We start from the raw sequence: 23,184 nt of genomic DNA on the forward strand, positions 1-23,184 counted from the left end.
AAAAATGTAAATAAAGTTTCTATATTAGGAGATAAGTGGGAATGGTTATAATTATAGGAAGTAGTTTCGGAATTATGATGGTTTACCGTTATTGGAATTTAAGGCGGATTTAGGGAAGTTTGTATGAGATTTAGGAGTATATATGAAATGTTCAGGAGTATTTACGCCTTATATAGTATATTTGTATAAGTTGTTTGTTATAAAGTATAAATTATTGCAAATAAAATGTTGTTAAATATTTTGAACAGTATTTAAATAGGTACCTACTCGGCTACTCAGTGAAAAAAGTAATTGGGTAGGTACAAAATACAGATTATTTTAACTATAGACACAGGTATAGGTTTAGTATGTATAATATTGTATATATATATATATTTAATTTTTTTGGTTTCTCCTTCAAATTGTTCATGCATACAATTTATTTTACCTACTTTATAAATCAATTGCACCAAATTTCTTTTAGAATTTTTATGTTTCACATTAATTTCATAGATAATTTTACTCCATTTTTTTATTTTATTTTACGTGATTGAATTGAAAATATAAAATATATTAACTAAAAACAAAAAGCATTTCATTGTTTAAAATAATAAATAAGCAGATACCTACTTTGAGAGAAGTACCTATTTAAAATGCCTAATTTTTCAAAATTATTTAATTAAAAAATATTTGGGCAGGTACATAGTACATCCAACATTGTACATGAACATAACAAAAAGTATTGGGATCCTTTTAACTTTTACTCAAGTACTATAAAAAAATAGGTAGGTAGAGTCTAGATAAATCTAGGTTATTACTAAAATCTCCCCCCCCCCTCCCCCCGAAATTAATTTTTAGTTACGGCGTTGCAGCTTAGTACTTAACAAGACTGGCAATGGAGAAATTCTGTGCCCAAAGGGTGGTGACTTGTACGCGACTATATTTCGCCGTCTATTGAGGATGCACTGTCGCTGCCCATGATTGGAACAAATTATTATCGGAAATACTCACTGAGGTAGTGATAAACATGATAAAGAATTCAATAATAATATTATTTTCAATTACCAAAATTACGTTTTTATTGTGGTGTTCAAGTGATTTTAATAGACTATTATACAACTCAATCATTGTATAGGCGTGGTTGTACAATTAATGCTCGTTGAACGACGGTAGTCTATAATAGTTGAACGTGTATTCGGAAGAAATGTACTTATAGCGATCGTACAAAGTAAACTGAGCCAGTGTGATGGCAGAGTGTCCGATAGCCCAGATCAACGAAGACGACGAGGACACCCAAGATCGAGTCAGAATTGAACTGCAAGGGTACCTGAATAAGTGGACCAACTTCTTACACGGCTGGCAAAAGCGCTATTTTGTTCTGAAGAACGGAACGTTATTGTACTTCAAATCACAATCGGAAACCGAGTGCGGATGCCGTGGTGCAATAAGTCTACTAAAAGCAACTGTCAAGGCATGATAACTGATATTGAATAGTGTTTAGTTTTTAGTTTTTATAATTTCTGTAATTATATAGTAGTTTAATTTTATAGGTGCACGAAGTAGATGATTGTCGTTTTGATGTGTCACTAAACGATTGTGCTTGGTATTTGCGAGCTGACTCATCATCAACTAAAAATCATTGGATAGATGTCATAGATTCGCTTAAAGCTGAATCTGGGTACGGCAGTGAAAATAATCTGAAGCGCAATGGCAGTTCACTTTCTATATTATCCAGTAATATGTCAACCATGTCACCGGTGTTTAAGAAGAATAAAGGCTTACAAGATAAACTCAATGAACTTGTGGCATTTAGGGGTATTTTAATCAACCAGATTGACCGACTTCAGATGTATTTCGATACATGTTTATCAGAATTTGCCTCTTCAAACGGTAAATATTCTATTTACAATTTTTCCATACAAAATGTAAATACCTATATATTACCTATTCAAAACAATTTTAGATTAAGAATCAAAACAATTTTTCTTATAATATCTGTTGTTATGTTATTAAATAAGATAGATAATTAACGTGCCTACCTAAACAATATTTAAACTAATTAGTCAGGTTAGGCCTCATTATAACTTAAAATGTTGTTTTACATTGAAATGAATCAAGTTTGATAAATATAAAGTAATAACCTATTGTTTTTTTAAATAATTATTTATTAAATGACAATTTAAGTTCAAGTATGATAAAATTATGATTTTTTTAACAAGTTTTATACCTACATTTTTCTTTGAAATTGAATGTCACTGAATAAAAAAAGTATACGGCAAAATGGTTATCACGTATTAATATAATGGATAAAAGGTATTTGTTTCAAGAAATAGTTCCTGATTATAGTAAATTAAATAGCTGGTACATTATTATGAAGTTTATCGAATTATTTATTTTTATTACCCAAAACAAATGTGTATACTCTAGCCACCGAGAGAATGCTACTCCTTGGCGCATCCAAATACCCGAGTTTTGCGGTTTTGTGCCCCAATTTCTCCAACTCTACTATCTACTCACTGCTGTAAAATCCTCCACTCACACCGGCAATGGTGGCGGTCAGAGTTCAAATTTAGTGGTGAGAATGCAAGAGAACGGAAAAATGTTGGTCACTGCGAGTAGCGCTCTCTGGGTAGTTGGAGTATACCAAAATGTGCGTTTCTTATATTGTTGTTATGCTAACTATTTACTACTAGACTATTTATAAAATATTTCTTAATTTTGTAGATTTTGTATAATGCTGAGATTTGGATTGCCAAATCCACCCGCTATTAAATAGTCAAACGAATTAGAAGTTGGTGACTGCAGACTGTGAGGTATTTTACAGCAGTACCTCACATTTATTTGGCGTACAATTCCTATACTTGTAGGAATCCGGTTTTTATATGTGAACTTAACCTAAATTACACCGTTTCAATTGGTCGAGGTTACCAACCGCCAGTTCGTTTGATGTAGCTCAAGTTAGTGTACCCGTTTTAACAATGGTAGTTCAAAAGCGGTATATTTATATCATATGAATTACAAAATAATTTAATAGATGTGTGGGTGTCATATGTCTATCACCTGTATGCCTGACGCTTGATATGTGTAGTGAAAATTCACAAGTTGGCCACAGAAGAAGTTTTCTTAACTTAAATGAAGTATAATAAAAATTATTAACAATATTTTAATTATATTAATATATGAAGTTAATAAATTATCATTATATTTGAAATTAGATTTAAAATGAACTAAAAGCATTAAAGTATCATGAATACCTCTTGGCTTGCCAAAAATTATCTTAATAATATTATATGACTTGGTATTAAGAGGACACCTCACCCGCATGTGTTGTTTCCGTCTTACAAACGTTTAACATATCAAATTTACGCTCAGCAGTTCACACGTTTTATACCGTTAGCTTAAAAATTAGAGTTAATCGACCTATTATAAAACTTGGTGGTAAGAACTTTATCTGTGTTTTGTTGGACGTTTTTTTCCAATAATTAAGTTTTTAATAGAGTTATGAGCATTTTTAGTTTACATTTATTATGCAAGCATATCTCTCTTAAAAACTGAATTATCTTAAAAAAACTTCCATCCAAAACACAGATAAAGTTCTTACCATCAAGTTTCAAAAAAGGTCGATTCACTCTAATTTTTAAGCTAATGGCATACAACTTGAACTGCTGAGCATGAATTTGGTATGTTATGCGTTTTTAAGACAGAGACAACACATACGGGTGTGGCGTCCTCTTAATACAAGTTGGCAAAATATTCTTCAAATTTGAAATGAAGTGGGAACCTTTTTTTTTGTGTGGATGGTATAACTAATGCTAAGAACTTATGCTTATGACATTGTATTGTCAGTGACTAATATGTATTAATGATCGTATTATATATTTGAAGTTAACGTTGAACAGATAAGCCGTGATGTTTATCACCCCTTGAACTAAACCATGGGTTTTTTAAAAGACACATAGTTGAACTTAAGTACCTTATAAGTTATGGTATTGATTAAAATTGACATATTATATAAAAAATATTAAAGTGATTGCTGCTTATTTTAACAAAATTAAATTATATTTTCATAGTATTAATCCAAATTATGTAGAGATTTTATGCACAATAAAAGAATCTATAAAACCTATTTTGATAATATAAAAAACATGATGTAACATTTTTAGAAATTATAAAATCTTACTTACTTCAGAAATTTGAAATTAGTTATAGGTATCATATTATGTTCAATGTAATCAAAAAATTATATGTCTACTTGATAAGCAGTTAAATTACAAAAATCTCAATTCCTTTTCTAATAGATTCCTTTGATTCTTTATTTCTATAGTTTGATTTGTGTTGCATAAGTCTTCTCCATTCAAATTTTTAGAAATAGAATCAATTTTAAAAACAAAAAATAGAGTAATTATTAACATTTTATTAAGTTTATAAGTATTTTGAATTCTAGAATATAATAATAAAGTAAGTATGTAAAATAATTTGTTATTGTGTTCACCCATCAACACCTATGTACAGTTGACTAATGTGTGGGTATAGTACATTCTAGAATGAGTATATAATTAGTATTCCACCTGCCTGCAGCCTATTCTACGTTTAGTGAAACAATTGTGTCACTTGTAGCGCACAAACATGTGTGCTAAAACTAAAGTTGTAACTAAGTCCCCCACACCAGCACCAACTGCTTTAAAATTTGTTTCCCCACTAGTAAGAGTATATTACAGGAACTGTAATAATATTATCATTATTATGTTGTGTATTAAAATATATTAGTTTAAAAAAAATTTCCACCAGAGTTATATATTAACTTTATTTAACAATCATTATTAATTTAATTACTTATCAGATGTCTAATTTATCAGAACTCTAATGTCTGAATCATTGGTGATTAAAAATGTGTACAAATCACCTACCTATTTAATTAATAGGGTTAGGAGTATAAAGTATTAAACATTTAAATAAAATTTTACTAAATAATGAACACCAACTTTATTTTTGTAGTTGAAATTACTAATATGAATTCAAATTAAATCACCAATGTAAATTTATATAATTTTTTTCAATGCACTATGCTTTGTAAATTTAAAGTTATTCATACTCAAATATTTATACATATACATTTGTCAAATCTTATCATATAAATGAATAGTGTTATTACATATTTTTTATCCTGCCATTGAACATAAAATATTAACATAGGTAATACTTGTTTGTATTTTAGTATTTTTTGATGATAGTTAATAATAATTGAAGAGTGTAAATAATAAATTGTATGTATAACAAATAAATCAATTATCCTTAAGAAAATAAATTTGTACATACCTTATATCTATTGTTTTAATTTCTATAATGTAGTTTCATTTTTTTTTTTTTATTAATAGGTAATGTATGGTGATACAAATTATTTTTAATAGGTATGTAATAAGACATGAACATCACATTTCTGATATAATTTTAATGTAGTGTTTAAAAGCTGCATACCAAATTAAAATATTTTGAATACGATAGTTATTTATTGAAAATTGTTCATATACACAGAGGTGTTTGTAAAATATGATGTAACAAGAAATGTTTAATAATTTAAAAAAAAAAATACATAGTTAAAATATAAATACAACGTACAAAATTTTACCTATGTATCTTAAAAGTAAAATATACTACATTAAATGTACTAAGTGTATGCCTATTAATTTACTATGTATATTGTGTACACATATATAATTAACATGATCAAATGAGGTAATCAAAGAGTAGACTTTGGATACCTATCATTAATTATGACAGCCACTATATTTATATGATATTATGCCAAATAAATTATACTAGTAGAAACCTAACGGATGTTTACAATTAAAAAGTAAATAATTATTTCTTAATATATTTAAAATTTTTAATTTTATTCAGTTAATATTACCAACCATAGCATTGATTATAAAATATAATACTTCGTATATTTGATTTATAATTCACTGTAATCGTTTAAGTAAATTCTCTAATTTTAATATTATGTTTATTTAATACTTTATGCTGAGGGTAATTGTTATAATTATGTATATAATAGTATATAATAATATATACTATTTGAGTTTAAAAGTTAAAAAATGCTTTTGATTAGTTTTAAATTAAAACAGTGATAACTTCCACTTCTTCAAAAAATGGTTATACTTATAAATTGTTATTTCTTAAGCTTAGACAATCTATTAAGGAAATTGTTAAATAACCTTAATGGTGTAAAGTACTGTTCATGCTCTGATTTTTTATATTTTAATGTGTTACAGTATATTATCATCTATTCAAAAAATAGTTCATAGCATAAAACATAATTTTAAAAACAAAATAATGCTTGGTTTAGAATCTAAAATAAGCGTTTCTTAAATTATTATGTAATAAATAATCACTTAATATTGTAGAGCCTAATAAAAAGGTTATTATGATATTATTTTGCATAAAATTAAACATTCAGTAGAATTATTAACTGATGTAGGTATTGCATTGTCGTCATTGATCAGAAGTACTTATAAGTTATATTATTGATACCGTATAATATTTTTGTGTACAGTTAATGGTATTTAATTTCATGTTATATACTATTAAATACTTTTCAATAGTTAATACCTAGTCAAACAATTATCCATTATCAAACAACATATTTCAGTTACATTTTTATTTGTGACCTTTTAAGTTGGAGGTGTTGAGCTCAATACAACAATAGACAATAGTATTTGTCATGTAGATAAATTGTGTTGTGTATAATGTTAGATATGTAAATATGGTTTATTTACATACCTACCCATTTTTTTTTTAAATGTTATTTAGTAACATAAATTAATTTAAATACAACTGTATTGTTGCACTGAAGATAAATAAAAACATTGCTCATTATTTTCATTTTAAATAAGTATGTATGATTGTTGATTTTTTTAAAAATATTTTATTTTAAGAGTCCTACTGCAACTGAAAGAAATCTGGTTATTCAGTTACTGAAAACGTGTGTAATGAAATATGAATAGATTAGATAGGTTAAGCCTTAGTTGTGTAGGTAAAAACTGTCGTTAGTATTGCTCTTAAGAGGCCGTTCTGGTGACATAATTCTTAATAATATTAACTGGTATTTAATATGTCATTTAGTTTATTAGAAGTTCTTTCTTAAACATCTTTTTATTCATTATTATTGCTCACAGATTCAGGTAAAATAATAAATTGTTCTCACCATTACTATGGTTTTAGAAACATGACAATCTAAATATTCAAATGTTACCTAACTTTTCAATATTTAGTTGGGTTTTATATTACATTAAATTTAACGACCTATTTATTTATTAATTAAATGATGGTTTGCCTTATTAAAATTAAAATTTTCTGTTTTGTATGATACAAATTGTTATCACGTAGTCGGAAAATAAATTATTTGTATTATACATTTATTATAACATATTCATGCAAAATATTTTATAAAAGCCTACGATAATAAAATTATTCATTGAAAAATAATGATTTTTTCTTTTGTCTCATAAATAATAATTCTTTAATAGATTATTAGGTTTTGTTAAATTGCCGACTTCTTGGCCAAATATCAAATGTGCCAACTGACCAAATCGTGGAGAGGTGTCTCTCCCCCCGCTAGGGATGGCCCTGTTTGTATTGTAGCATTTTAAAGTATATTGTGGTTTTATTCTTATGAATGTGTATTTAATTTTCAATAAATAACTGAGCAACTAGCAGACAATATTGTCTATAAATAATATATTCATGTTTAACCTTTTAACTAATTATTACCACACACATTCTGTTGGCCATGGTGTTTTAAACACGTTATCAATAGTTTAAGTATGGTTTACAATTCATTTTTAAAGAATATATTGCATTTAATTTTAAATGTCTAATCTCTTGCTTAACTTCATGCATTCAGTTTTAGTATACAAATAGTAAATAATAATTTGTTTTTAAAATTCTGTTTATCCTTATTATTATATATTATTTAATGTATATATATAATATCTACATTTTACATTAAATAATTGTAATTTGTCACCTGTAGAAAAACTGATTAAATTATTGTTACGTGAATATAAACAACTGTAATAGGTATTATGTGTTCTTATATTTATGATTATTAAAAATGGTTAAAAATTTAAAAAAACTTCACAATATAGGTCAATGCGTATTATTACAATTAATGAGTTATTGTTATGAAACAAATACTTCTAATTAAATTATATAAATTAGTAAAAATAACTACAATTGTTAAGAGGTTTTACTTTAATTTATAGAATATAAATAGTAAGTTTTTAGGTATTAATTTCAGAGTCAGCTTGCATTCAAACAAAATGTTTACCAAAAATAATTTTAATATTTTCTTAAAATAAACAAATGTTTAGGTGATTGGTAAAACTAATTGATGACTTTGTTTTATTGTACCTACTATAAATTATTTTATAACACGTTTCTACTCATAAACCAATTCAAACCATTTTGTTTAGGCATGTGCATTAAGATTTGGTACCTACTTATTTATTCTATTTGTTGAACTTAAAACCTTAGCAAGTAACAATATTTATTAGTTTGGTAATGCACTTATTTATATGTACATGTGTATCAAGTATCAACTGTCTATATTAATTTAAATGGTTTTTTTTATGTTACCAATACTTTTTATCAATAGTGTTTAGTCTATTTTGTTTTTTTCTAGAAGGTGTATCAAAAAACGAATCCTATCAAAAGTATACATGTGAAGCTTTAGATTTCAAAGGTGAAGCGGTAGCATTTAAAGCCACGTCATCTGGAATCTTAGAAATTTTAAAACATTGTATTGAAGTATGTAATATACAGAAAATTGCATTTACTTATTATTTAAATATCTATATTTTTCCAGGTTATGAATCAAAGAGAGACAGCTTGGGAGTCTATGCTGGAAAAAGAAATAAACAACCGGAAAGATTTAGAAGAAGTAGTACGGACATTATCTCTAGTTGATGGGCTCACAGATCAAGAAAGAGCCCAGGTACTTGCTGGAGCTGATTTAACGGTATGTATAATTATTAATCAACTATCTGTTTAGGTTTTTCAACTATTTCAATATAAATCATCCAATTTCATTATCAGTAAAAATTCCCAAACAATATACCTATCATAGTTAATAGGCATTAGTAAATTAATTCAATATCATAATAAATATTAATATTACAAGTACTTAGAAAAATGATTTAAAAATGTATCTATAACAACTAATGTTTACAAAATAAATGTATTGTTAAATGTTCATAATGAACTTATGTTTTAACGAGGTCATATTTACTGAACTGGTCATAGTCCAAATATTGTATTATCAATATGTATATGATAAAAGTAGATATGAAATTGTATTAAGATAAACAATTTTGAATTGGTACTTCTACATTTTAGTCAATTATTAGTTATTACTTTTAATCAGTACCTTACATTGACTTAGCATTAAATGTTATAGACTAAATTCAATCATTTAATTTTTTTAAGTTGCCAGTTTTTGTGCTAAGTTTATTATGAGTTCCATTGTTAAAAAGGTAAAATTTTATAATATTATGATTTAATATTGAAATGAATTTTCACTAACAACAAATGAATCATTTTTTCTTGTTATAAAAAGTATCCTCAGACAAAAAATAATATATCATGTACAACCAATACATTCAGAATCTAAAATATTGATAGTGTATAAATTATAAATAATGCATTTATGAATATCTTACATTAAAAATGTTTCAATATTATGTTTTTATGTATTTTATTATTCATAAACTATGTAGATTAACATAATATAATGTATTAATGATTTCTTCATTAGAATTAATTAAAAAATAATGTGGCTAAATTTTTAATTTTTATTGTACCAACTTTCTAAGCAAAAAATTATGACAATCCAATATTATTATTTATTTATTTTAAAAAGTTTATAAATTATGAATTTTTTTGTTGAACAAATTAAAAACTGTTTTTTGTGACTTGTTTTAAATTAAAATTCAAGTATAGTATCTATTATGAGTATAAATTAAAAAGCTTGATCATATATTATTTTGATAATTTTGTTTGCAACTATTGCTTTCTTAGCTCACTAATAAATTATTTGTTCAACTATGCAGGAACATTCTACTTTGGCTGAAGATGAATTTTATGACGCTGTTGAATCATCCAATGATAATTCTGCTGAGGATGCTAAACAAAGAAAAGATCAGTTACTGCAGTGTACTAAAAATAATGTTCAAACAGCTCAAACCAATTGGGGTGAGCTGATAAGAGCTGCTGCCACAAATGCTTCTTTGAAACATGCATATTGGCCAGAAGTAAGGTCACTGTTTGATATTATACATTTCTAAAATTGTATTTTATTTATTTTTGTATTAAATTTTAAATTAAAATTCAACCATGAAATTGAGTTTACCTATAATTGTGTGTGTTAAGATCGAACGAGTAGTTGCTGAACAAATTAGATCAGCTCGTATGGGCCTTGGCAAAGGAGCTTGGCAATTATTTGTCGAAGATGGGGAAATGAAGATGTACCGAAGAGAAGTCGAAGAAGATGGATTAGTTGTTGATCCTCTGAAAGCAACTCATCAAGTGAAAGGAATCACAGGTCGAGAATTGTGTCATTACTTTTTTTATCCTGAGTACAGATATGATTGGGAAGGTATAATAGTATTGTAATTTACAAATTTCATAACTGAAAGCTAAAAAATATTATCTCCAGGTACATTAGAAACAATGAATGTCATTGATAAAATTGCTGAAGACACAATATTATTCCATCAGATACACAAACGCATTTGGCCTGCAGCACAACGTGATGCTACGTTTTGGTCACATCTTACACATGTTCCTGATGAAGAGAATAAGTCTGAAGACAGTCCTCACATGTGGGCAACTGTCAACAGTTCGGTAGAATTACCATCACATCCTGTATGTTATTAAGATATTAAAAAAGTTCCTTATGTTATATTAGTATTTCATTTATTTTGTTCTTGATCAGTATTAACTTGTTACATTACTAAATTTATTATCATATTTTAGAAAGTAAATACATTTTATGAGAACATTCAGTAGATTATTGAAATTGTTAATATTCATATTTTATTTATTTTCAGCCTAATGGAGGTAAACAAGTTCGTATTTATCTGACTATTATTCTGATGGGTCAAACAATCATATCTCCCGCAGCAAAGGGTCGTGAGATAAAACGAGATGATATTACATGTAAAATTACCTATTGTGCTGTTGGTAAGAACATAATAATTTTATATTTACAATACTATAGATTTCAGTAGAGTTATATTTAACATTATTGTAGCTAAGATTTAAAAATACCAATTTTACTAATAAGACTTTCGGCTATATAAAATATTTTGAGGTTTTAGAATTTTTAAATTTATAGTATAAAATCAAGAATATCTAAATATATGTATTCAATTATAAACAAATTATTTATTTCGTAGATTTTTTCATTGGTATTAGTTTTAGAAAAACCTTCAAAATTAAGAAATATTATACTACTCTAGCCTAATATACAACCGTACTATGTTAAGATTAGCCTCTAAAAGGCTCCTGGTCTCAAGATGTAGACAATTTATGTGCAGGCACATAGTTTTATTACATGGTGGCGTAGAATGGTTTATGTATATTTCTTCATTTTATGTTACATATTATATAGTATTCTTATATATATATATAATACAATACAATATAATTAGTATGAGACTAGGATGAGCTCTGTTTGGTCGTTTAAAAAATCGGAGTAATAAATGTTTTTACATCTAACCTTAAATAATTTAAGTGTCTAATATAAATTTGTACAATATAATAGACTTTGCAACTTGATTATGCCGAAAAGTTAAATTGTTGGTTTTTTATCCATAATACAGCATAGTATACTATTGAACTCAATTAATATAAAGTTGTGTTAATTGTTTTTTTTTACAGTGAATCCTGGCGGTTGGGCACCATCTTCCGTTCTCAGGGCAGTGTATAAACGAGAATATCCAAAATTTTTAAAACGTTTCACTGCTTATGTATTAGAAAAAACAAAAAACTTGCCGATAAAACTTTGAACGATCATATCATTGAACTATTGTGTTCTGCAAATTGGTTAAATTCTTTATTTATTTGTTTATTGTTTTATTACTAGTAATTTTTTCCATTCTTGCCTTCACTGTGTTTTGTGTTAAATTTGAATTCATATTATTTATATGCTGTACATTATAATATGTTAAAAATGAACCTGGGGTTCATAATAAACTATTATTTTTATTAATAAATTGTTGTAAGTGTATATTGTGGCTTCCAATTTATACCAAAAACCATACAAATTGTTTAGTTTATTTGATTTTTTAAGTTTTGAAAATACAATTTTAATTGTAATCTGTTTTTAAATATGTATTTACTACTTACTCAGTGTAATATTAATTTACATTTTTTTTAAACATTTATCATTTATTATTATTTTTTAAAAATATATTTATAATATATTATAAACATAACATCTTTGAAAACTGCTATTAACTTCATGGTGTTTGTTACCATAGAAATGCTTGAATATGGCAATAATGTCAATGGATTAGTTATAGGACTGAATATTGTTTTTTAGCTTATTTAGTTAAATTTTTTGTTGTTCATTTTTATATTTATACTGCCTAAAAATGTGAATAATATGCATAATTACATTTTTGACTTGTGTGCCTACATGATAACTGAAGATTTCTTAGTATGTAAAATGTATTTCCATCTTTGATATATGTATATTTAACAAAATGTAATTTGGATCACTTTTTATGAAAAATAACATTATTATCGTCAGTCTGATAAACTTACCGATAAGTCCTACCTACGCGTTTTAAAGAATAAATTCACACAAGCGTCATCCAAAATGTACGTGTATTTGTTTACCTCTGTATCGTTCCTTCGCCCATAATATTATTAACAATATAGTAGCTATTATAGATTATTATCGTCGTTTTGTGTGGCTGGGGTTGTTGATGGCAATTATTTTAGTGTCGTTGCCCTAACAACCCGCACAGCCGATAATAACTGTACGTCTATGCATAGGTACCCACAGTAAAGCTGTAAAAGTTGTTGCCGTCTCTGCTGCTCGACAGCGCGTCCTCCGCGACATGGCGAATAACAATAAGCTGGATTTGGTCACTTCGGATTTGTTCAACGACCAAGTCACTTTGGGTCTGTTGACCGTTCTCGGTGAGTTTCGAAAGCCTGCAAAGCATTAAAATACGATTTACGATCGTTATAACTTATATTTTACGTGTATTTGGGGTCCCACTCTAATATATAGGTACGACACCCACCGATTTTTACGCGTAGGCGTACAGCCCACTGTTGACATTCATACAATATAAATACCTATGTGTATCGTGTATAGACTTGAAACTTGTAAGTGCTGGTAGGTAAGTACCTACCTATGTGAACTTCAGTGGTACCTATATAAGTATTAGTGTATTACGTATAGACGTATAGTATATATATATATATCCTACTCTGCAGGATAGAATCTACTTAACCTACTGTGGGACAGCTTGTAGCCCATACGGCGCACAATACTACATAGTTACCTCCTAAAATATACGAATTGCGTCCCTCACCGTCCAATCCTTATCGTAAATAAAAACTAGATAACCACGTACCAGTTAAGTACCACGTAGGTAAATAAATGAATTTATTGAACCTAACCTAACCTAACCCAGGTACCATATAGGCATAGAAATATTTTCATTTTATCATACGATCGTAAACGATGTAGTTTTATTTTAAATCGATATTTATTCAAATATTACACAACTAGTTATTTAAAATAATAAAATAGCTAATCAATAAAAAACATTTTGTGATCTAACTAAAATTATGACGTACAAGCATAATATACATACATATTACTATGAGGCTTATACAATGTTTTCATCGTTTAGGAACCGCTTGGCGCTTATGCATTTACACCTATTGGAATTTGGGGTGGAGGGGGGAACTAATACTAGGTACTAGTAAAAATGCTTATAATTCACTTTAAAATTTAAATATTGTAAAAAACCGGTCGAGAGAACACAGATAATGTTCTTACCAATTCACTAGAATATCAAAACTAACAGCACACCATTGAAATTGGTGAACGGAAATTTGCCATGTCGTGTGTAAGACGGAGACAAGTATAATAATTAATAATTTATATAACATAATAAATTCATGCGGATACGATGTCCCTTTAATGTACAACAATATTTTAAATTCTAAAATCATGAATTTATCGAGAGACTTTGTGATTTTTCTTTTGGAATGCAAATTATAATTGGAATGATTGGAATTAGCCGCAACTAGATTTAAAGGTATCTACTACTTGGGGTTACTTACTCGATAAATAATTTTAATATAATACATTTAAAATTTTAAAAAATGATCACAGCATTTTTACGATAAAAAATAGTCAAAATGTTTTTTGTGTATAGGAAACAGTAATTGTCAATCGAGTATTTATATTTTACATAGGTATTTACACGTCTTCGAATAGCAATACTATATTATTATATTAAAGCAAGGGTCGACTCTAGAAATTAATGAAAGATCTAGATTTTAGATTTGAATAAAACCACCTTTTAGATTTTTCACCCTAATAGTGAAACATATATCTAGGTAGTCATTACACCTAAAAAGTAAATGAAAATCATTTGTATTGACTTAACAATATGCCTTGTGCAAAAGGCCAATAGGTACCTATGTAGGTAGGTAATCTAATATTTTAATACGTAACAGTAACCTGTAACCAGGCAACCATCTATGAGCATCTAATATTATTTGTAAGCATATTACATTTTTGATTATCTACCTAAATATTTTGTATCCAGACACCTTGGTATATTGACCTACCTATATTTAAATATTAAAAAACCAAAAAAGTTGATAAAAACTAGCATTTAATAAAAAAAATATCTCGTTTAACTGTGAATGACGCCGTAGTTAGGTACTTTACAGTTTTTATTTTTATTTTATTATTCTAAGAATAATATCTAGAATACCTACCCTTGATATTTTGGTTTCGTAAATCTTACTTCTTTGTGAGTTGTGAGTACTTACATAGTTATATGCCTTATTGAAGCTCGTTGTCCAGTAATTATTAATTATTGTCTATTGATAAATTATTCGGCAGATTCATAAATACCTACTAGTGAATACGTAGTTATTTGGAGTTATACCCTATTTCCTTTCAAAAATAATACTTTTTGTCAACTTTTTTATATTTTTAAAAAAATTAATAAAAATAATTTGTCCATTTCTAGTGTGTTTGTTAGTTAATAGAAAAATGAAATAGCTTTAAAAAAAAATTACGATAAAAAGCTTAAAAGTTTTGAAGATACATCAGCAAATGTGTAGTAAGTTTGGTTTTGTTAATAAAAAAAGTTGCATAACATTATAAATACATGCAATTAATATATATGAAACGTATGTTATAAAACTAGCAGTGCGTAACTAGATTTGGAAAACAATGTTAAGTGCATAGAATATAACGTAGGTAATATGAAATATTACAAAATAAATATTTTAAACATTTTGATTTTTATTACTAGATGGAAATTATGACCCTCCCTCCTAACGCATGTCAGCAAACTCCAAACACCCTCGGTAGAGCTTAAACTATAAAATATGACGTTGCTAAAATCAAGATACAAATATAATATAACAGCACCGTATTTTGTTTGGTCATTTTTTTCACGAACCAAGTTGTGTTATACAACCAAATAATATGTTAACGTGGTTCCATCGATTGGACGGTCCCCGTTTGCAGAAGCAGGGTGCACGAGCAAGCTGAGCTTGTGTGACAAAACAAACCGATTTTTTAATTATTATATAGGTAATAGGTATCCCTTATTTTCGATTACAATGCCTTCGATTTGTTGCAGAAAACACTGCCGGAGTGAGAAACCTGACGGTCAAACAGAGTCTGCCGTGTGACAAGGCCAAAATAAGCTTGTGGGAGCAGCGGAACGGATGTTTGCTGCCGGACGACGTCAGGTCGTTTTACGCGTCGTGCGACGGGTTCAAGTTGACTTGGTCGTACAGAGTCGAAGGTAAATATCCCTAAAATACGGTTCTTTTGGCATTTTTTGAGTTTTTTTTCTGTTGACATTATTGGCCTAGAAAATCATAGACCGATTGCGCGTTAAATAAAATATTATGACCATAGACAATACGTGTACCTACAACATAATTATAAACATAATATTGTGTAATATTAAAGCACATTATTGTATATTATTTTTAATTATTAAATGTACAAATAATTTTTTTTTAATTGGTGGTATTTGTAATAGTTGTAATACATTCATTCAAGAACTATTTCATAATTTTGAATCCCAAACTTAACTTTGCTTAGAGCCACCAACAAATTATGTTTGTAAACATTTTTGATTTTTGATTAAGTGGTGTAATTTAATATAAGTTGTGATATCATTACTGTTTTTAATAGCATATAGCAGGGGTGGCCAAACGGTCGATCGAGATCGATTGGTCGACCGCGGACCATTTCAAAGTCGATCATGTAAGAATTTATTTTTAGGGACATGCGCACGAAAATTAATCGAGTTAGTAGAGAAAAAATTTTCGATAAGCTTTTCTGTTTAGTTTTTATCATTTATTCTGGTTTCGTATGTCAATAACGATCAATTGGTCAACGATATGCAATGCCACACTTCAACAATGCCCAGATTAACAAAATAATAGGTATGGTAATTAGACTTAAGTAATCAGATTTTAGAAATTATTATTAATTATTATGTCACGAGTATTTTTTAGTAACTAGTAATTAGTTTATAATACTTCTTGTATGTTCATATACACTTTATGCAAGTATGTTTCTTAATAATTATAGTTATTTAATAATAACAAAATTGTTCTATGGCCATCAGTCCTCAAAGCCCAAAGGTGAAGTATATTTTTAGTAGATTGTGACCAAAGAAGTTTGGCCACCCCTGGCATATGGCATATATTCATGTAAGATATTAACATTACTATATTAGGTATATCAATGTCATATTGTCATCTACAGGCGAATGTAATTCCAAATTCACAAAGTTAGGATACGCCTAACCGTATTTTTTATTGTGTTTGTGTCTACGTTGGTATATATTACTACTATTTTTATTAATTTTAAAATATGCTGTAAAATCAATGCTATTGTATATAAAACTGTAACCCCGCAATTCAAGTTTAGCCGGTCACAAAGGTTTTCTCAGTAGGGTGTAGGTTATATGAATTATGAACCACCTATATGAGAAACGACGTAAGTACATAAAAGGTAATTCTGATAAAAGAAGAAAAAACCGTTTTTACGCTATCAGCTAGTGATACTCTTTCATACTGACTATTTACAGTGGTAAAATTGAATATTTTTTTTGCAAATGTCCACACATGGTCCGTCTATCATTTGATAACACGTATTTCACTCATTATCACAATTTGCAGTGATATTTTGTGACTTACGTCCAGGAACGGCCTAGGAGAAAAATTCAGGCCGGGAAAATTTATTACCCAGGCCACATAGCAATGTTTACCTTATAGCCTATAAGCATTACTATAGTGGTGGGGGGTAGGGTGTAGGGGATGGCTGAGCTTATGTTCTACCCCCTCCCCACAAACACTACCAATTTATTTTATAATTATTTATTAATCTAATTATATTATGTAATAGTACTTAAGTACTACTATGTTCTATATACTGTACTAGGTTAGATTATTATATTTTGTTTAGACTCCTAAAGGTACGGTTTCCCTGCAGCGTCTAGACGCAGCGTCAAGCGTCACTACCGGTCTGGACGTAGGTTGCGTCTAGACGCCGCGTCCGACGCAGCCATGCTGTTCTCGCGTCTGACGTTGCAGGGAAACCGTACCTTAAATAAAAAATAATCTACACACCACTTACTTCGGCACTTGGCTATTGGTACACTATTTATTTAGTTAACTGTTTAATTTGGATTAATTAAATTAAGATTAATTTGGATGACTAGATTACAAAATACCAACTAGAGTACTTCCTAAATAATAAATATAATAGTTAAATAAATAACCAATTGGTACCTTGTACCTATACCTGAACCTGAAGCATCCATTGAAAAAAATGAATTTAATTTTGCACATTTCTTACTGACTTCCAATAACTGCTTTTTCTTTTTTTCTTTTTATAGAGCAGCTCCTCCTTTTTTTTTAAACTGGTTTCATTTTAAATAAAAAGATTATACAAAAAGGATTGTATAATTTATTAAACTTTTAAAATGAGTTAACTACAGCGGACGGTGGAGACTTCATTCACGATTAAGAGCACAAAAGTATCATACACTATACATTATTTATACACTCCAGGTCCGAATAACGATTAACGATCCATTTACCATTATACAAAAATAGTAATGTTATGAATTATCTAGTGTGTGAAAAACGTTTCATAGAATAATATTATTGTAATAACCAATCATTTTTGCTAACGGTTATCAATATAGTTGGATCGGTCTAAAAATAGAGTAGGCGGAATTGGCTGTGAATAAAATTACTACTTAAATAGCAATCCCGGACCTGTATTGGCTGTATTCGTGTGCGTGAGCCGTGAAGTAGTAAGTACTTACTACTTAGTCTCTCTGACGAAAAATACATAATAATAATGCTTTTATACATCTCAAAATACCCATATTACATGAGCAATTCTAGATATTAGTATATTACGTCTTATTAATAATAACTAAACTAATAACTTCACATTTTATGGGTATTTTGATAGGGAATGTCCAAAAATGTCGGTGTTATGCTTGATGTGATTCGGTTTAGTGGAGTAGGATGTCCTTTTCTAGTGCAGACTTAGTTGGCATTTATTTGTTATAAGCATTCGTATGTCCTCGAATGAAGTTATTTGTGTGAACGATGATAGTAGAGGGGTGATTGTGGTTTTGGCTGCGAGATCAGCGAGCTCGTTTACAATGATGTTTGAGTGTCCGGAAATCTAGAAGAGTTTAATATTGTGTAGACGTGTAGTTGTTGTTATTTTGTTGGTTTTTGATTGATATTGGTTTTGTTTTTCAGGTGAGACTGGTGGGTATTTAATGGTGATATTAAAGAGGATTGAGGTGATGGTTCATTCTCCCTTAAGAAGTCGTGACTATACATTTCATTGTTGGAATTTTTTTTGAAATATTTTCTGAGATGCTGAGCAATTGAAGAAATCCGTTTTAATTAATAAGCTATCTAACAAATATCACGGTATTACATAATAAATTCATAATTCTTTTCATGGGAATAAGAATTGATTACTTATGCTTACATGAAACATTATAAAATAATTATGAATTGTATAATCAGACGTAGTATAGTACCTATGTACATTGTACCTATTCCATTTGGTACCAATGATAATAAAACAAGGTTCTGGTTACTTCTCGTCTCTTTATCTTAGTAATACCAATACATTTATGTTCCTTGCAGGCATCACGTCTGACGCGACGGCTGCTGCGGTTGGCGGTGCGTCCAACTTGCCCATCGGAAACATCACCGTGAACCCGCTGTCCGACCTGGTCAGGCTGTGCGACGTCAAATCGGACACTGTCAATGTAAACGTGATGCGTGACCTGCAGTTACTGGACCGGCTGTCCGACAGGAACACGCCGGACTTCACGGAGAACTCGAAGATATTCGAGCTGGACTCGAGTTCGGACGTGGGCCACGTATGCCTGGTGTACCTTGACGGCCGTGCGGCGGCATCGGCATCTGCGGCAGCGAACCGGCCGGACGTCCATCCGCGCGAAGAGCCCAGCGTCGCGTCAGTCTGGCTACTGGACACCACGTACCGCTGGCACTTGCTCGCGCCGAACTTCAGCAACTATTTCAGAAAGGCGCTGGTGCACATGGGCCTGCCCCACTGGCAACTCAAATTCACCGATATGGGTCTCACGTCTATCGGAGAGGTAATAAGTTCTTAGGTTAATAACCTAGATTATTACCTATTATTTATTATAAAAAACAATAAACTATTGACGTAATTTCAATCTTTTTTTGTTTGCACAGCCTACATAATATTTCCAATTTTTTTAATTTGCATTTGCGGTGCTTGGCACAGCGGTATTAATCGGACGAATATAATATGCATATTGTTATAAATTATTTATAACCTGAATTGTATCATTGTAATTTCCAACCATGGACTAAGATATAACTACATTAAGATATCATACATATTTTATATCTTAGTAATTGATTTCGACTATCTACTTATAAAATTGTACAGTTATTGAACGCATAAAACAGAATATAACAGCTTTTGTGTGTTTTTCAGTTTTTCATGAATTTGGTGGCTCCTCAATTGAATGTGACCGATCGAGTTCCTCTGATTGGCCAATTAGACGACGATGAACAGTGTACCACAGATAGCGCACCGCTAAACCACTTTGATCCTAGTATTTTAAAAACCACGTTCAAAATGTCCAAAAGTAAAAAAAATGCAATCAAATAAGAGTTCCTGTTAGAACTGACTTATTTATTTATTTATTTTATTTAATAGCGACAATTAGTTTATACCAAAATAGTTTGAAAAATTTAAAATAAAAAATTAATTTATTTTTTGGAATTAATCATAATATTATTATAGTTCCTACTAGTTGCAGATATAAAAAATGCGGTCTGGCTGTCAGGCGCTAAGTGGCGCTTGATGAGGAAATGCTTATTCACTTCAGTATAAATTACCGTATGAACATTTCATATACACCATAACATTTGAAAAATGTTTTGACTCATTTTAAGCCATATATAAACCTATAAGCAAAGTTATCACTCGGTCAAAAACCTTAAAAATGTAATACAATATCCCTCATATAAGTTGTTGTTAGTGGAAATTAAAAAAAAGAAGTTGAGATTTAATTTACATTAATTTGAGCATCTATAAGGTTTGAATTTTAACACTATTCGTCAAAAATATTTAAACGATCCTTTAAATTAAAGATTTTTTTTAAAAAAACAATTCTAACATTTTATTTTTGATTATGCCATGATTATTTTCTTTAATAAACTATTTTTTCAATTTTCATGCCTATTTTCTAATTTTCTGTACAAAATAATTTTGATGATTCACATCTGCCAAGTATCTAGAGATGGCTCACTTTTTAACTTTGATGTCACTAATAACTTATTTTGTATAATTTAATTTCTATATAGCATAACTAAAAATGCGTAGTTGACCATAAGTGTGAAATATATAATATTTAACACCTCCACCGGCTAATATGACGTCTCGGGAGCATTTGAATCGTACTTTAATAAAATATTTGTGTTTCTCATTTATTTTATATTCCCACTGCTTAACTTTATTCTTTGAATCCAATCTGAAATTGTTTAATTTATGGTCATTGAAGATTAAAAGTTTAAACGGTAAATGTAGTTGTATCGATTCTTGAGAGTTGAATAGAAAACGATTACTTCGTGGTATTTTAGTCACTCAAATGTAGGTAAAGGGTTAATCATGAAAAGTGCATATCCGATACAAATGTAAATACGATAAAAATAAGTAAAATATTATTATAATAATACAAGTAAAAATGATCTACATTGAAGTAAGTGATATTTCTGTCAAAATATTTATTACTGATTTGCACAGTATTTGATATTCTCATTGGAAATAATTTTTTTTATAAGTATATGTATATTATGATTAACATTTGGATTATTTTTTCTGATAACTAAGATCATACAATTACTTTTTTTACTTACGGGGTATTTCTTCTTAGACATCAAATCATAATTATAAACACAAAATAATGTTTTTCCCATGTCACTATTGGACTCCTACCAATAAGCACATAATATTTGTCTTCGACAAAGATACAATTTTAATAACAACTATCAAGTATAAACAAAGAATATTGACTTGAATGGTTTTAATTAGTATACAATCATATACTATATTATGGCTACTTCAATACTAAAATAATTAAAAGCCGTGACAAATTTTAAAATAAAATATCAATTATATAATAAACGAATTATTTTTCATACAAAAATTGTATATTTTTAACGATTTCATTATGAACTAAGAGTTAAAAATATTAAAATTATTAAATACAAATTTTATAAACTCTTTAAAGTAATAACAGCATTTCTATAAATAATAATAAAAAAACATTCGTTAAAACTTCTAATCTTAAATACCTACGTTCAATTACTCTTCAAATTATTTATTATTTCTTGTACCATTTCTTTTTTGCTCATTCCATTTCTCTCAGCCTTTTTCTTAACATCCTCAACCATATTGTTGATTAATTGTTTACTATTAAGTTTTAAAAATTTGGGATGTTTAATTTTGGATTGCCATTTGTATTTTTTTGTCTGCTCTCCAACAAATTGTTTCAGTTGTGAAGTGTCTTTCACTTCTTTGTACTCAATCTGTTTGTCTGGATGCACAACAATTACACCCAACGACTGTCTCTTGTTTTTGACTTTTTTTGGTACAGGTATATCGTCTAGGTCAGGTACAGTTTTTAAAAATTCTTCATCTTTCTGAGCAACTGCGTCTGGATCCTCATCATCATCATCTTCGTCTTTTTCAGTAGCGCCATCAGATGTCGACGTTGGTGCAAACCCTTTGTCATTATTTCGGATTTTTTTTCCTGATTTAATTATTCCCACGGCGTCTCTCAGTGCCTTTGCTCTAGGATGTTTATCACTCATAATCACTCTACCAGATTTCAGCAGTTTTAAGGTGTCCGCTCCTATGCCTACCGCAGACATGGCAGACAGAATAAAACAGTCGATATTGCTTATTGCGATGTCCATGTGCTTTGACAGATCAATAAGTTTTCTTTGAGCTTTGGCCTTTTTCTCCTTCAATGTTTTTGTATTGAAAGGTTTGTCAAATATATTATTGATTAATTCATCCACGTCAAATTGTGGGGAAATAAGTTTCAATACATCTTTAGCCGAATCTGGAACGGTGGACTCATTTTCTAAAATGTTGGATAACATTTTGTGTGTGGACTGAGGACCATTCTTGTACAATTCCTTAAGGTTTTCTGCAGTTGTTAGAAAATCTTTAGCTAACGGAATCACTTTGGTAACCAAGTCACTGACAGTTTGTTTCAAACTGGTTTTCAAAGAGAAACTGACTGTTCTTAAACTCTGATCAACATCATTGAATGTCTTGGAGATTTTTACGTTACCTATTGC

The 23,184-nt window shown here is 29.0% G+C and overlaps 4 protein-coding genes across 5 annotated transcripts; 3 read left to right on the forward strand and 1 right to left on the reverse strand.

Moving 5' to 3' along the window:
• Positions 1-1,016: 1,016 nt before the first annotated feature.
• LOC111038523 (collagen type IV alpha-3-binding protein) lies at positions 1,017-12,128 on the forward strand. Of its 2 annotated transcripts, none has more exons than XM_022321661.1 (9): positions 1,017-1,450; positions 1,530-1,869; positions 8,666-8,787; positions 8,846-8,998; positions 10,089-10,289; positions 10,408-10,633; positions 10,694-10,902; positions 11,088-11,220; positions 11,920-12,128. In XM_022321661.1, the coding sequence occupies exons 1-9, from the start codon at positions 1,226-1,228 to the stop codon at positions 12,045-12,047; spliced, it is 1,737 nt and encodes a 578-aa protein (XP_022177353.1). In that variant the 5' UTR covers positions 1,017-1,225; the 3' UTR covers positions 12,048-12,128. The 2 variants fall into 2 exon arrangements, with proteins under 2 accessions (XP_022177353.1, XP_022177352.1); XM_022321660.1 differs by having other exon boundaries at positions 1,018-1,450; positions 8,663-8,787.
• Positions 2,182-3,362, forward strand: LOC111038525. Its single transcript, XM_022321663.1, has 2 exons — positions 2,182-2,629; positions 2,704-3,362. The coding sequence occupies exons 1-2, from the start codon at positions 2,282-2,284 to the stop codon at positions 2,749-2,751; spliced, it is 396 nt and encodes a 131-aa protein (XP_022177355.1). The 5' UTR covers positions 2,182-2,281; the 3' UTR covers positions 2,752-3,362.
• Positions 12,129-12,236: 108 nt separating the features above from the next.
• On the forward strand, positions 12,237-20,652 carry LOC111038524 (tubulin polyglutamylase complex subunit 2). The gene is made up of 4 exons (XM_022321662.1): positions 12,237-13,188; positions 15,894-16,061; positions 19,459-19,937; positions 20,306-20,652. Exons 1-4 carry the CDS (start codon positions 13,107-13,109, stop codon positions 20,480-20,482), a joined length of 906 nt encoding a protein of 301 aa, XP_022177354.1. The 5' UTR covers positions 12,237-13,106; the 3' UTR covers positions 20,483-20,652.
• Positions 20,653-22,004: 1,352 nt separating this feature from the next.
• On the reverse strand, positions 22,005-23,178 carry LOC111038526. Its single transcript, XM_022321664.1, has one exon. It carries the CDS (start codon positions 22,981-22,983, stop codon positions 22,177-22,179), a length of 807 nt encoding a protein of 268 aa, XP_022177356.1. The 5' UTR covers positions 22,984-23,178; the 3' UTR covers positions 22,005-22,176.
• Positions 23,179-23,184: the final 6 nt, after the last annotated feature.

This window comes from Myzus persicae, unplaced genomic scaffold, assembly GCF_001856785.1.
Source record: "Myzus persicae strain clone G006 unplaced genomic scaffold, MPER_G0061.0, whole genome shotgun sequence".
Classification (NCBI taxonomy): Eukaryota; Metazoa; Arthropoda; class Insecta; order Hemiptera; family Aphididae; genus Myzus; species Myzus persicae.